At 43.7% G+C, this 16,017-nt stretch overlaps 1 protein-coding gene across 3 annotated transcripts in view; it reads right to left on the bottom strand.

Annotated features, from left to right (window-relative positions):
- Positions 1-16,017, bottom strand: part of si:dkeyp-14d3.1 (transmembrane protein 132C) — a 167,917-nt gene that overhangs the window by 41,450 nt on the left and 110,450 nt on the right. For all 3 annotated transcript variants that reach the window (XM_064353993.1, XM_064353990.1, XM_064353991.1), the window contains one exon: positions 1,040-1,226. In XM_064353993.1, coding sequence (XP_064210063.1) covers positions 1,040-1,226 — 187 coding nt within the window. The remainder of the gene's footprint in view (positions 1-1,039; positions 1,227-16,017) is intronic.

Genomic DNA, 16,017 nt, shown 5'->3' with positions numbered 1-16,017 from the left:
ACCTTTAAACAGATGTTCATGCAGGCTTCAAAATCTTACCTACAGAGTCAAATTAATGTCCATACTGAACAGAAGCTGGAAAGTTAAACAACACTGCACTGCAAATGCCCACAGCTTTTGCTGAATGTTTGCATGTAGTCCAGAAGAAGTTTATAATAAATAATATTTTACCAAAAGTTCTACCAAAAGTAAATAAAAAACAAATGAGGTTTAATTAACAGCCACAAACTGGTATCCCAACAACCCATCCATAATCATATTGTTTGTGATCCTTCAACAAACAGGCTGAAAACACCTAGCCACTCTTAGATAACCCACCAATAATCATATTGTTTGTAATCCTTTAACAAACAGGCTGGAAATACCTAGCCACTCTCAGATGTACGCTCTCAAATATAGCCCTGCAATTTTCTGTAATAGAGATAATAACGTAACATCAGAATAACATGCTGAAGAGAAAAATAGACAAACAAAAGCAAATCAAATAAAGCACAGAAGATAAGTGCTGGCAGCAGATTTGCAAGAGTTCTATTTCTAGTCTTCTCACATTGTGCAAACATTACTCCCAGAATCCTCTGCCAGGTAAGAAAGAAGTGACCCCCACATGCATACCATTTGTGCCAATATATTCCTGCCCACACATTTCCTCCAATAAAGACCAAATGAGCTCAGACCTTTAACACCGATAGCAGATTCAAAACAAAAACAGAATTGGGAATTAGTTTCATTCAGAACCTTTATACGTGGGTCCAAGTTAAATGAAAATCCAGTAAAAAGCGCATTTAATTCTTATTCACAAGGTGAAAAATGTTTTTGATGCAGCTAAATAAAACTGTACCAAAAATGTTAGTTGCTGTTATTTTACTGTTATGAATGTGCAATAACTTAAAAAGAGTGAAAACAGAGTGTACCGCTTTTTGCGATTTGATCTTGTTCGGCTGGTCGCATAATTTCCTGTTCTGCAGGGATCATTATCTGGTTGGTCGCTCAGCCTACCCGTTGTTTGGCTGTGATTAATTGGTTGGTCGCGTTGACTCACCATCGCCAGCGGGACTATGCCCCCCAGATCCTTCTGCGCCAGGTGGATCTCGGTCTCGGCCTCCTCGGTGAGGACGCGGGTGCCCGGGTACTCCACCTGCCAGCTTATGGACCGGCTGCCCAGGGGACCCAGGAAGCTGTCCACCTCCAGGTCCACCTGCAGGATCCTCTGAAATCCGCCCTCCGCCCTGGAGCACACAGGAAGGAGAGGACGACCGTCACTGCAGGCTCAGAGGGGGCTGCACATGAGAAATCAGTTGGCAGAAAGGCTCTTTCTTGTGCTGGAGGGAATCAGGGGAAAACACACCATGACTTGCTAAAAACCTGACTGTGTCTTTTCTCACAAATTCTTTTAACACCCCCTTCCCCTCTGAAATTCAGAATTTCCAACTGTGCCTTTCAAGTCACCGCCGCGCCACCGACGCCAACACAAGGACCATTACTGATGCCTATTTTCCACATTACAGGCTACACAGGGGGGGACTAGCATAGACAGAAATGGAAGCTTATCACTCGCTGTCAACTCCAGGATCCTCCGAAGGAGGGGAAAATGCAGCAGTAAAGCAAAGGAGCTCTTTCAAATTTCAATGCCTCATGAGATTAAGCTAATTACCTGACCTGGGCATAGACCTGAAACATCTAGGCTAAGGAGCCAGCATCACTGCAGATCAGAATCAGAGAAACACTCAGGGCCATACAGCACTTCCCACTCACAAGGATCGGCCCCGCTCCTCGTCCTTGTTTACAATGACGCAGGCGGTATTATGCGAAGACATACGGCGGGAGTGAATTAGACCTGACAAATGTGGAGCGGCGATAATAAAATTCTCCGTGACACTGCGTCTCCCTGGCGCGCGGGGCTTAAATACAGCCGGCAGTCAGGGAGAGAGCCGGGATCCGGAGGAGACGCGAGATCTGTCAGAGCCGTCTTCCGAGAGCGGGAGCGTGGCGCGGTTTTCCACCGCCGAACTCCGCCTGGCAGCCCGGAAGACCCTCTGGTACTGCCAGGCACCTTGCGGATGAGAGGCGGGTCACGGAAAGACTTCTCGTTCCTTGTTCCCTTTTCCACTGGAGCGGAGCAGCGCGAGGTTCACTCGAGGCCACGGTTCTAGCACAGGCTGCACGTCGGTCGCAACCGCGGAAGAAGCTAATTACTTTTGGCACTCGGCCTTTTTTTTTTTTTTTTTTTACTTTTTGGGGACAGAAACAAAACAGAAAATACGCTTTTTCTTGGAAGGATTTCTGAACCGAAGCGCAGCACTCATTTATGAATGCGATACACAGCCAGAGCACAGAAACAATGAATAATACACAAGATGCCGGATTTACTGATCCCCACTCTCTGTCACTCTCACCCTTTCTGATGTTATTTATTTTCACCCCACACAGACAAGAAACAGTCGAAAGATCCCAGTGCAGAACAACCCAATTTTTCTCGTCGAAACAGGGATGCTATTAAATATTTAGAGAGGGGTCCAGATGACTTCTGGTGAATTCCATAAACCCGTGCCAAGCACTTCAGACAGCTAAGTTTAGAGTTTCAAAGAGACCTCGGGAGCTTACAAATGAAAGGTGGCGACAGATGATACACGGATTTACAGGGGCGCATGTACCCCAAACTATTTAAAATCGGGACAATGTGATTTGGGACAGTGCTCTTGCAAATCTCACAAAGAATCTGCAAGCAGGAACGGTGTCTGAGTGCACCCGCTGGATTTCACAGGGCCTTGTCACTCCCTGCATATCTTCAGCACGTGAGTGAATATGTCAAAATTAGAATGAAGACCAGCACTGTGAAAGGACCCGCATTTTTGCTGTGTGTGCAAACACCTAAAACCGCCTGTCCTTATTTCCTATACAGTGCTACTTCAGGTCCCGAAATGGTTCAAATTTGGCTTCCAATTTAGTGCTCATAGTTGTTATAAAAGCACAGGATTTGTTTAAAATTTTAGATCTACTTGTATAATACTTTTTACAGAGACATTACAAAGACACTCTACTTCAACTCCCCAGGGGGAAGGAAAAAAAAACCCTCAAACATCCTCAAACACTGAAATATTTTCAGGTATTAAATAAATGTCACGTCCCCATGCCAACTTGACTGTACATATACTAGAGGTCGATGGAAAGGTTCACTTATACTGTACATAACCAAGATCAGGACAATTGGCAAAGACCGAGAAGACATGTCTGAAACAGAGGTTGCGCCAAAGTCACAAATGAATTAAATTTGATGAACTTATCTATGTGAAGCCTGTATTTTGTTCTACTCCAGATTACAGTTGGATGTTACAAGCAGGCATTCAGAAGTTGGCATCCATAAACTTTATATTCAGCTGTAGGATGCTGCTAACACATTAGGAAGGACAAAAGGTGAGAACCCCTAGCCGTGAAAACTGAATCCAAGCCACAGATGCAGTAAATTCTGCAGCAGCAGTAACTAATGTTACCTTCAGTAACATCAGTTACCCCCTGCAGAATTACAAAGCCATTGAAGGAAAGCACCCCGCTCCCTCCAACAACCAATCAACAGTGCCTCCTAGCTTCATTGTTCTCTTCAGTCTTTGACTGGAAAGATCTTGCTGCAAAATGTTGGTTCCAACAATTCACATATTATTAAACGCACATTTCAATTCATCCTGGAATTTTAGATATTCACAATAGTATGGTTTTGCTATACAGCATATCTTTATAGGCTTATAGGTTAAATAAATAGCTCCTCTGACCCTTTAGCTTTTTCTGTTTCCTTTTGGAATTAAAATGTTTAAGGACAAGCAGTGTAAATACAGCTGTGTGTTTACATTACTATGGTATGTTAGTTTGTTCAACTAAATTTATAATTACTCTATATACTTGGACCTTCAGTGCCTTCTCAGTAATATCACACTGTACAGTAAGTCACATCAATCACATGCAAGAACATGAGTAGAGAGGGGGAGAGGAAAACAAAGGAGAAAAGAAAAGACTAAAAAGGAAATGAGATCAAACACCTCAGGAAGTAAAAATTTGTTGGAAATGTGAGCTATTCTGACATTATTCTGCTTTGGAACTTCAGGTAAAGAGGACAGACAAAATCAAAGGTGCACACTGGTATTTGAGAAAAATACTTCAGAACTTCCATAACTCCATAACCACATGACCCAAAGTAAGTGAGGACATTCTAACCTGAAGGTAACAGGAGATTTATCAACAGCCTCCCAGAGTTCCAGGGTAGACAGTCAGCCTCTCAAAATGTAATAAATTTAGTCTTTTTCACATATACGAACACATGCACACACATATAAGAGATGAACAAAGTGAAATTCAGTGTTTATAGATTTAAGAAATGAATGTTCATGAATTAGCCAACACTAATGTCATTTGTGATTTTTTTTTATAGCTGACTTATGTATAGTCTCTGCTGTTTTCACAGTCTACTGACACAGTCATGCATGTGGGCGCTGTCAGATTGCTGTACTCACGAACCGTTATTTATACAATCACATTGAGACACTGGGTCTCTTTTTCAATAGAGCCTGATTACAAAAGAAAAAAAACTGTCTAACAGACAAGAGCTAAAGGTAGCAAGAGATAAAATGAATATATAAAAATAAACAAAAAATCATTATTAATAAAAATAATAGAAGTAATAAAAATAACTAGAAATACCGCCTTGCGGTTGTATGCCTCCGCCAACCAAGGCAGAAATTCCCTCAAGGCTTTCCTGAGATATTGCGTTCACGAGAATTGGGACGGACAGACGGACGGAAGGAAGGACGGACCGGATGGACGGACGGACGGACGGACAACCCGAAAACATAATGCCTCCGGCCACGGCTGTGCCGTCACGGAGGCATAATAAAACAGTCAAACAGTTCAATCCAGTCGGAACCTTTACATTCAAAGGTAGCCAGTTTCTTGATCATGCTCCTAAACAAGGCCCATGGTAATGAAAGACTTCATCTTTAATGTGCATTGCAACTCATTCCAGCCATGAGGAGCACTATATCTAAATGCAGTTTTACTGCACATTTGCCACCAGTTAATAAACACACATTGTTTTTGAGAAGCTAGGACTAGGTATTTGAGCAACAGACTCTGCTAACAATTCGCTAGCGTCAAAGCTGAGACCCCTCGTCAGAGGGTATTAACTCCGTTAGGGTTGGGGCAGGTGCTGAATTAGCTGACGGACACGAAAATAACACACTTCGCACTGAGCACCGAGAGTGGAGCGAAAAAGATTACGTATTCCACTTCAGGGAAATACGGAGGGGCCCGCGTTGGTGCTGGCATAAACAAACACGGGGCTTTGTTGTGCACACATTGCTGAGCGGGGTAATTACTGTATTTACGGTCTTCAGCAGTTTGTTGACGTGCAGTCGCAGCGCGCCGTCGCCGCCGCCGCCGGCCCGAGACGGCGTTTGGCAGCGGGCTGCGCGGCTCGCGGCGGGCCCTCTGTCGTCACGGGCCGCGCGTGCCCCATAAAGCCAACGCCTCGTTAGCCGCCGCGCAACCGCAGGCCTCGGCGGGCGCCGCTCGGGTCCAACTTCAGCGGCCTTCACGCCTGCGGTGTCTGGCCATTAAAGTTAATAGGCTGTGTAATGTTGTTCATGTCCACCGCAGAGATATATAAACCGGCCCGCGGACGTTACGTCCAACCGCAGCGGAAACGGGCTCGGATACGGGCTCGGATACGGCAGGAATGCGGAGCGGGGCTCCGGAGCGGGCACGCCACACACAAGGTCCACGGTCCGCACGTATCGGGGCACGCGCCTCGTTGAAATTAAGGAAGGAAATTTCATTTCACTTTGACGCGCGGGTTCTGCACAGATGGTGTCAGCGTGACATGGCTGCCGGACCCTATGCGTCTCTCTCTCCTGTCCTCCCTGGCAGTGCGAAAGTGGGAGCGGTGCTGTGAATTAATGGCTAAGGTTTCCAGCAGCTGCCCAGTTCCAAAGGGGCACCTCTGCCACCAAACAGCAGAAGGGGGCAAGCAAGTGCCCACAGCTACAAACAAGCATGCCCTTTTACATTCAGTACGGCGTCCTCCAAAAGCATGCGATTGATAGTGAAATGAGCTGTTTCTGTAAAATGGTAAAACATATACATTCCGCAAAATGGTAAAACATATATTCATGTACATGCCATCAAATAAAAGCTGATTGTCTGTACTTTTGTCTCTTACTGTATTCATCTTTTCATGGCCAAACCAAATTACCTAACTATATACCAAGAACAACAAATTACACATACTTACACATGTACTCTCTCTCTTGTTCTCACACACACACACACACACACACACTCTTTCATCGATGCACTCGCACACATACACAAATTCAGTACAGTGCGTTTGTACACAGGTAGAATGTACAAGCATACACACATATTTACACTGTACACGCAGGTACACACAGAGACGCACACAAGCCCGCACAAGAAAATGTGATCTGATTACATTTTTGTAAGCCTTGGTAGCTGTTTACAATTGTTTGAAACATGTGTAGCTTCAGTCTGTGTCCAATGCTTCCTAAAATGCAGCTAAAACAGGATAACAGGTTGATGTAGTGAGCAGTTTTATCTCTTAAGTGAAACCACCCCTCTTTTTCATTTTGAGATTCTGTTTGAATTACTCAGGAGACGTTTGTTTGATGCAGAAAGCAGCTGAATAGACAATTATCTACAGTACAATCCTGTTTGTTGCTTCTGTTAAAGTGTAGACAGGAACAAGGATGACCTCTGAGAAGCACAGACTTTGAGCTCTGAACAGATCAGAGGGATAAAGGTCAGAACAATCCGGGGACTTGAGACCCACTCCTGCACGTTGCTTCCAGCTAGCGCCGAATTGCAGGGCTTCATGGAAAGCAATTGGAGGAGCGCTCATTAGACGTTCTTCTCGAATGCTGCAATGCCACTTCTGGGACAGTGTCTAACCCCTTCACCAAAACATCCGGCCAATTGACAAGACAAAGACAGACACACATTAACATGTATATGGGACAGCAGCTTGGACCCACTGCAGTTTCTACCACCCGCGCATTCATAAGCATATTGAGACCAACTGGGTTATTAGTATATCTATCATGCCTTTCAAAAATTCACATTCAGCTGATCAAAAACATCTAATACAATTCGGCTTGGAGGGCTAAGATTAACCAAACGCACATGTACTGCAATTGTCAGAGGACTAATTAAAGACATTCTAATTCTAATTTAATGCATGAACCTTGGCTCCAAACAATCCACGGTTTAAATGAATAATTAATGGCTTTAATGTCTTCCTGTAACAGAGACATGCTCATTATGGTAAAATATTCCCTTGAAATTAGTTTTCATCCTTCGGCAAAATCCTCAGTTGATTTAGGCTTATCTAAATGTATAATTCCCCACACCTATTTCATGCGGTGTATAGCTTTTCCTCGCTCACCGCTCGGCTCAGCATGTTTTACATCCGGAGAGCTCGGCTGACCACACTTCCAATTCCTGAGTGGAGCGTACAAATGAGCAAGCAGAGGAGATTAACTACAGGCAGAGAGAAATTGGCTTTTAAAGAACATTCATCCACCCAGCGTTCCTCAAGAACACACTCATTGTAAAAAAAAAATAAAAAAAAAAAAAAACTTTATCGCGGGTGCAGTCTTTAAATCTTGAGCGAAATCATACCTTTCTGCTTGAAGATGCTGCCAAGGCCAAACCCAGTCCTGTCCTTGGTACAAGTTGCCGTACGAGCACTTCAGGACCCGCAATTGCAATACTGAACTCACCAGCCTAACATTTGGAATATTTTAAGTGCTGCTCGCGACAGACCACCTCTGTAAGACCAGGCTACAGCTATTGAGTTTTAAGTCGGCTCTTTGCCCACGTACCCCCCGGCACCCCCCCCGCTGGCTCCCACCCCGAGGTTCGAATAAGAAAGATTTAAATGTCACAGGGAATATACTGACAGAAAAAATAAACAATTTCCCGACCGAGGTAATTTATTTCTTGCAGTCTTCTCTAGGGAAAGCCATAATTGAAACTGGCTCTATTGTCCTATTATCAGACCCAATGTTTCACTGTGACACTTTCATTTAATCTTGCGGAGAGATGCGATAGGGCTTTCTCTGTCTTCCTCTGACACCGCTGGGGCTCATGCTGTGGTGTTGGGGAAGGGGGGAGGGCGGGGGGTGTTGAGGGGTGGGGGGTCTCTTAAGCCCTGGCATTTGTACTGCAGCTATCTCCCATTCTGGATCTGAAGGGGCAGAGGCATGCAGTCCACCCGTGTGGGAATAGGCAGCAGAGAGGCCGTCTTCCCTCCAGGATGGCGCACATAAGTGCTTCCGCTCCCTCCTGTGCACACCCCCACTCCCCCCTTAACACTGCAGCCACTTTTTCCCCTTGTTGTTCTCCTGTCCGTGTGTGTGCTAAAGTGTGTTTTTTACCTCAGGATCCATTAATCAAATACAATCTGCAGAGCCTGAAGAAAAACAGGCACTAAAACAGCCTTGAACAGCCAATGTACAGTGAAGGAATTCAGACCCACACACTTATATATAAAAAAAATATATATATATATATATATATATATAGTCTCATTCTCAATGAAAGCTAGAAACCGTTCAAGCCATCTACTGGAAACAAAACACAATCAGGAGCAAAACCAATTGTGAAGAAGGAATAATCTCATTTGGAGCTCCAGCAGTGCCTGCAAAAAGCACCCGGGCTGTTCTCTCTCTGGGGTCAACCACCCGCGACAATTATACACAAGTTTACTGCTACACCGTACATCCAGCCTGCGACAATTTACTCTCCTCTCGTTCAGGCGGGGGTGGGTGGCACGAGCACTGCCACGGAATAAGCCATCAAACTCAACCGAAAGACAGCCTTTCCCCTTCCATTCCGAGGCCCTGCTGAAACTTAGAAGTAGCTAATGGGAGCGATAATTAAAAGATGCAATTACGCATTATGTACGCCGCAAGTGATTGACAATTATTTCTACGATGCGCCAGCCCTCCTTCGCAAACCTTGTAATAAACTAACTGCAACAATGTTTCGCCCACCGTCCTTCACTACGCTGATTGATTTCCACTTCAACAACCAGTCATCCAAAGTCATCTGGCTTGTCTCCGAGCAAAGCTGTCTCCAATCATAAATATGCAAACAACTCCGCCTGCACTGAAGCCATGACTGTAATTTTCTCTCGCGTGTAGGCCTACACAAAGCTTCTACTACGACTCCCACATCGAGCTCGCATCTACGTATCTGCGTGAGAAAGTTCTCCCCCCTACTGACAGAGTTCAGTAATACTGAGAAGTGTCCAGTCAGTTCAAAGGGTCCCACCACATCAAGGACTGCCTGGTGTTGCCAATTCCAAAAATAAAACAAAAAAAAAAAACTGCTTAAACGCATTTATTACGCTACATTTACAAGCAGACGTGGGACCGAACGCCACCACCGAATGGCTTCAATGTCAAATGTCTCACGTTATAAAATAAAAAAACTGGTCCTTGTTTTTTTTTATTACATTGGTAGGGGCCCTCTCATATACATTCGCAATTTATTTAGCTGTGACAATACTAATACATCAAAGGGAGTGAATCAATTTCTCCACAAAGCCCCAGCCGAAGCGCAAATGGTACCATGCAGGCAGAAAGAAAATCGGCGGCCTGTGGAGGTAATAGCTGTTTCAGCCCAGGTGAAATTTCACTAAGCTGTGGAGGAATTTCATTTCGCGGGGCCGAGGGGAAGCCGTCAGAAGTGCATTAGCGGGGGGGTGGGGGGCACGCTCGGCACGCACGCATCCTGGAGGTGAGCGTCTCTTGTTAGGGGCCGCGTTGTAAGTCAGTGGCCCCCGACGGTCGGAAACGCGAAACCCAATCACGGAGATAGCATGGGGCCGAGGACCTGTGGCCGCTCACAAAAGAACCGTCTTCCAGACTGCCCACTGCCGGATTACAACAAAGAAATATGACATCATTAGCCAGAAAAGAACCTTATTAAAAGGCACTTTAAGCCAATTTCCAAGTGGCAGGGTGCTCTGACAAAGGATAAATACAATGAGCACTGCTCCGCGTAAATGCTGCGGGAAATTTGATGCAAAGACCGTAATCTACTCTCGCTATTGCAGCTGCAGTGAGATGGGCAAAGTGCCATTAATGTGTGAGCCTGGGTGTCAAAAGTGGAGATGGATGTTTCTCTACTCTGACTCCTCATATGGGAAACAGAATAGATCTACGGACACTAAAGCAGTGGGGAAAATGGATGAATAGAAAAAAATACAAAAGAAAAAGAACAGCAATCAGATGAGGGAGAAATTTGTACCAGATGCTTGTGTGTGTGTGTGTGTGTGTGTGTGTGTGTGTGTGCAGGAAAAATTTAAATAAAGGGTGGAGAAATAAGCATATGTGGAACAAAACACAAAATAAGTGATTAAGTACTGAGAGAATGAGTGAATAAGCAAGAGAGGAAGTGAAAGGAGGGCAGATGAGAGTGGAGGGACAGGAGAGAGGACGGCCAGGCCCCTTGACTGCTGATAGGACAGAACAGCAAGGCATGGAGCAGAGAGATCAACGGGGGCTCCGCTCCCTGCTAATCCCTGTGTATTGACAGCTGCATCTCTCTCTCTGTCCTTTTCTCTCCTTGCTTGCACACCACCCAATGGGAAGACAGTAAGGGAGGAGGGGGGGTCGGGAAGAGAGAGAGGGAGACTGAGAGAGAAGCAGGGGCCCTTTCTGAGCCCTATACCCCATGGAGTTTTCAATATAGTCAGTCCAGAAAAGAGAGATAGTGACAGAGGGAGAGGACTCCACTGAAACCCTGTCAAATAAAAGCAAGGCAAGGATGAAAATAACACTGATAAATGTTGCGCACACATGCCATGAAAGGATGGGTTGTAAAATGGAGCCATTTAATTCTTCTTGGCTGTACCACAAGACTATAGCTTCATCAGATCTACTTTTTCTCACTAACACAGAATCCCTGTATAAAGAGATATGTGGGAAGTAATGGGCCTCATTCACAAAACATGCGTACAATCACATTTGATCGTAAACTGTGTACGTAAGAACATTTCCACAAACATTTTGACATCCATTATTATTTTTCATATCTATATTTGTTCATGACTGTTTCCTCATGCAAATCACATGAACAGGATTGCACACAGTCAGAATTCATCATCTCATAAACCTGGGATATGCACAAAAACAAAAGGTCTGCACATGCGTCATGAATCCCATATTGGTTTTTCATAGGAACATTTTTTAAGAACAAAAGTAAGAATAATTTAAGAAAAGTTTTGCGAAAGGAGGGCCAAATGACTTTTATACTGTTTTTCAGCAATGATTACACACCTACCAATTTAAAGAAATGCTAGATGCGTACGAGAGGAAGACAGTGCTTCCTTGGCTCCTCCTCACTCCTGGCATTGGAGAGGCTTCGAGCACTGCTGTCAGGAGGTCAGGTTCCCCTGGCTAAGTGGCCCTTGACGGTGGAGCTCACTGGCCGGCTGTGACATTTACCGTACTTGCTCTTTCGGTAGTCTTCTGCCCCACTGGAACCAAACAAAAGATGCCTGGCCTCCTCCTCGGTAAACAAAACCAAAATGCAGACATTTTCACAAAGGGGCTCGAGTCTGTGAGACTGATAGCGGAGATGAGGGAGAAAGAATAATTCCACCACACAATATGGACGCTCTTCTCGCACTTCGTGAAGGTCCTGTGGGGGGTTATTCAGAGAATTTTGACGTAGGCATTGACAAATCTAATGGTGTCGAGCATGAGCAGGGCCCACGATAAAATCAACAATCATCCTAGTGAAATCCTAAAATCGCAGCCCTACTGTAGTTGTATTGCCTCCTTTCCCACAAACTGCGCTCTTTACAAAATCTATACAAATATCGTCTTTAGTGTGTGTTGGTAAAAAACCACTGGGCGGTGGTGAGGTCCCCGTTGTTGACAGTGTGAGGAACCAGAGCCATGGGAGGTGACCAGCTGTATTTGTTTGACTGTGTGTGTATGTGGATGTACGTGTCTATGTGTGTGTGCGGATGCGTGTTTACATATTTGCGTAAACACACGTGCATGCATGCGTACATGTGTTTGTCTGTGCACGTGTATGTGTATATGTGTGCGTGTGTAAGTGTGTGTGTGTGTGTGTGTGTGTGTTTGTGTATATACCTTTTATTCAAGGCACGGCCAACTATTTTTCAGACTCAGAGGTGGAAGATGAAGCAGGTCCGTGTGGGCTGTGACATCTCTCATGGTGCTATCATTTCCTCCAAGACGCAATACTAATACCTATGATTTATGACTTGTCTGCTGCCATTCATTTGCACCACTTTACCACAACAACAAAGACGGGGGGAAAATATTGAACTGTAGCATCTGAAATGGCAGTCCGCTAAGAAGGTTACCTTGGTAATATAAATGGCGTGACACAGCTTGCAGATATAAATATCCTATCTGAGGTGCTGAAAGAGATGATTCAGCACATCAAACACAAGATCGTGCATAAATATTAATAGAGAAAGAACATAAACAAATATATTGTGTTCGGTAATCATTTGTCATTGCATGTCATGTTGCTGTACACAAGCCCTATTTGCCTTCCTGGCAGAATCCCCGGACCCAGAATGAGACTAAGATGGCAGGGAAAATCATTGTAATTCAAGCCAAAACATATTCTTTGAGCAAGGCATAATAATCTTATTACAGAGCATACAGTGCAGTACATTGCAGTGTGCCATATGAACGTTAGTGTAATGAACTGCATTGTACACTTTAATGTCTGCATTGCATATTTATTTCTGATGCCAATGCCAAAATGTAAGTTCCATTGGGAAAGATAAAGTTATTTTATTCTATATATCTGGTTTAACCATTGGGTCTTTCAAGACACTGGCTGTGAGTGAGAGCAGCAGTCAGATGCCATCTATGAAACCTCACACAGCTGGATACAGAAAAAACAATCCGTGTATGTGTGCGGTTGTGTTTGTGTGCAAACCCATAATTACATGTCCAAATCTACACATTGTATTTATTTAAATGCTGTATTTACACATCACACATCCACTGCATGAATTGAGCTACATTTGAAGCATCTCAAAATTTTAAGGCATTTTTTCCCTTCCCGAATAAAAGCAGAATGAATTGAATTCCCATCCATTTAGTTGTCTTTTCCTATGTAAAATAGATCTGGCAATTAGGCAAATAGGTTCCGAGTAAATTACTGAGCTAGAATTAAAGCACCATATTAATATGCATTAGATTCTTTAAAATTAATCATTTATTTTGCAAGCCTTTCTAGCTGAGCTTATGGAGGAAAAAAGCTGAGAGGTATTAATTATACTATTATAATAAACCGTGGGCGCAAATTAAAGGGTTTTCAATAGTGTGTATTGAACATGGACGGGGAATGAGATTTCCTATTAGCAGCGTTCTGCAGCAGTAGTCACCTAACAAACGGGAAAGGCCGCAGCTGAGCGCTACTCGCACACCCACACACAGACACACGCACGGCGCCTGCTTACCTCCGTATGACTCACCCAAGCACCAGCGAAAGTAATCTTAGCCCGCCAAGCCACGGCACCATCAAGACAAGCTTCAGGCAACAAGCGCCTGAGCGCGGCCGGGAGCCGCGGGAAGCGTCATTTCCAGCGGTACGGCGAACCCGGTGGCGATGTTGCCGGCAATTCGGAAGGGAGCGATTCCACTTGAACGTTCATCAAGAAGGAAAACGATAAGCTCGCTTGCCAATACCAGTTCCCCATATAGGCTACGCTGTTTTCTGTTTGTATTCAAAGTAGGATATGTCCCTAAAGCTTTTGGTTTCACAGGTAAGGCACAAATATAATAAATCAAGATTCAGAAAGCAGAAAAATTGTCTATTAATTATTTTTGGTCTCTCTAGATTGGTTGCATTTTTTTGTAAAATACAAAAAAAAAAAAAACGCTTAAGTTAAAATATTTCCCTAAAGGGTAATGCATCTATTTATGCATTTATCAGCAGAAGATCTTATGTTAATGCTATATTGGAAAAAGAACCACTGGGAAAACTAGGGTAATGCCTTTACAAGACAGTCTGCATAATTTTCACAGGCATGGATATGCCTCTGCAGATATTCATAGGATACTTGCCTTGCAGTTTGTTTACTATGCAGCACCTCATGTTTATGGACTAATCAGTAAAAATGCAGAACAAGGAACACTAAACTGGTGCCAGCAACCCAATGAAACTGCATTTCGGTGAGAAATCACTGAAGAAAAATATTTAAAGCCATTAGCCAGACGTCAATGGCATTGGTAGAAGGCAGTAGGTCTCAAGCAATGGCTTGAAGGTTTATTCTCATCTGTCAATGGTCATTTGTAAGCTGAGTGGTTTACAAATTACCATCGAAAGGCAAGGATAAACTTTGAGGGTGTGAAGTTATTATATTATAGAAATTGGTATCTTGCAAGTATCCAATTAAACACAAAAGTTGTGAATCACTGAAATCCTTAACTTATTAAAGAAAAAAAAAAAAAGATTTTCCAGATGGATCTGTAAGCCACCAAGCAAATATTATGATTAAAAACATACAGAGATGGCTTTTCAGCCACTGTGAGATAGCACAAAAAATAGCATAAGGCAGCTATTGTTACAATATCACTGGAGATAGATGTAGTGGTGACTGCCAAATTATGTATTACAGTGCTGTACTGTAATACATAACTAATACTGGTGGTACTGATTTTATGGTTTCCTTTTCCGAATATCTTATGCAGGTTCACAAATATAATTTAAGATGGACCGTTTAACATAGCTGGGTGAGTTCTGAGAGTCATACTGATTGAATAGAGTGAAAATCCATCACCACAATTATCTCTGTTGATCAATGCTTGGTCTATATACCTGGCACCACTTCAGCACGGTAGGACTGATGTCTGTCCATAGTGAAGCTGGCATCATGAATCACCATTACCACCTCACTAATTCTGCAGAGGCTGCTGGGAAGGTCTCAGACTTGCAGACGAGTACCTCTGATCTTCAGCAGATTCTCATTTCAGAGCACAGGAGAAATATCAAAACAATCTTGCTGCTTGTGACCAAAGGTATAAGCAATCTCTTCTGCACTCATTAACAATAAGTTCCCCATTCCTTTCAACAATTTCAGCTTTAAAAATAACACAGTTTAAGCTGCCGACAGCTTGCTAGCCTATAATTGAATAGATAAGCCTCCTAACATCAAAGTAGCTATTCAATTTGTATCTGATTGCATTTTTATTCCATAGCTGTTAGTTAACATGCCTACTACTGTTTGTAGGTATACATCTGAACTGTAAAATGTTTTGATTTAATAAAATTAATTTTGCAAGGTTTACAGAGAAAAGACTTTGAGAGGCAAACAGAAGAAAGCCAAGGAATTTTTGAAACTTCTATAAAGCCCCAGATCAAAAGAGCACAGTAAAAATAAGATTTTTTAATGTGTTCACCAGCTTGGTTTGACTTGAAGTACACCCCTTGAAGCCCAGCAGCTGAAAGGGTGGGGTTTTACACTGCTCATCCACCAGGTGGCGCCAGATAAAAGAGGCCGCTATCGCAGCTACTGTATATTTGGTGGCTTCTAAACCTGTACTGAGGGGCTTTGCGGGACAGTTTGTAACTCTGTGGCAGTTACGGCTCTATGCATCTGGGGTTCAGATACAGGGAGAGCCTGTCCTCTCTGCAGCTAATGAGGCAGAGCTCCTGAGTTCAGTGGCCACTCGCATCAACAAGGCACACAAGGTACATTGAATCGTGCCAGGAAAGGGAAATCAGTTCAGTTGTATAGAAAGTCCTAAGCAACATGATGAAAAAAGGAAACACAAAAAATGTGTAGGTAATATCCTTATTATCTTCCCATGAGGCTGGTTGTGTGATCCTGAAGAAGCAATCTTCGTTGTCACTTAGAAGCAGAGAGACAGGACTGTAAAGCTTCAGTTTCCACTAATGAAGAGCTTTAGGGGAAGAACTTGCTCTTGACTTTGTGAGTGGGCTTAACCA

This window comes from Anguilla rostrata, chromosome 10 (assembly GCF_018555375.3).
Source record: "Anguilla rostrata isolate EN2019 chromosome 10, ASM1855537v3, whole genome shotgun sequence".
Taxonomy (NCBI): domain Eukaryota; kingdom Metazoa; phylum Chordata; class Actinopteri; order Anguilliformes; family Anguillidae; genus Anguilla; species Anguilla rostrata.
This window is presented reverse-complemented; position numbering and strand designations above follow the sequence as displayed.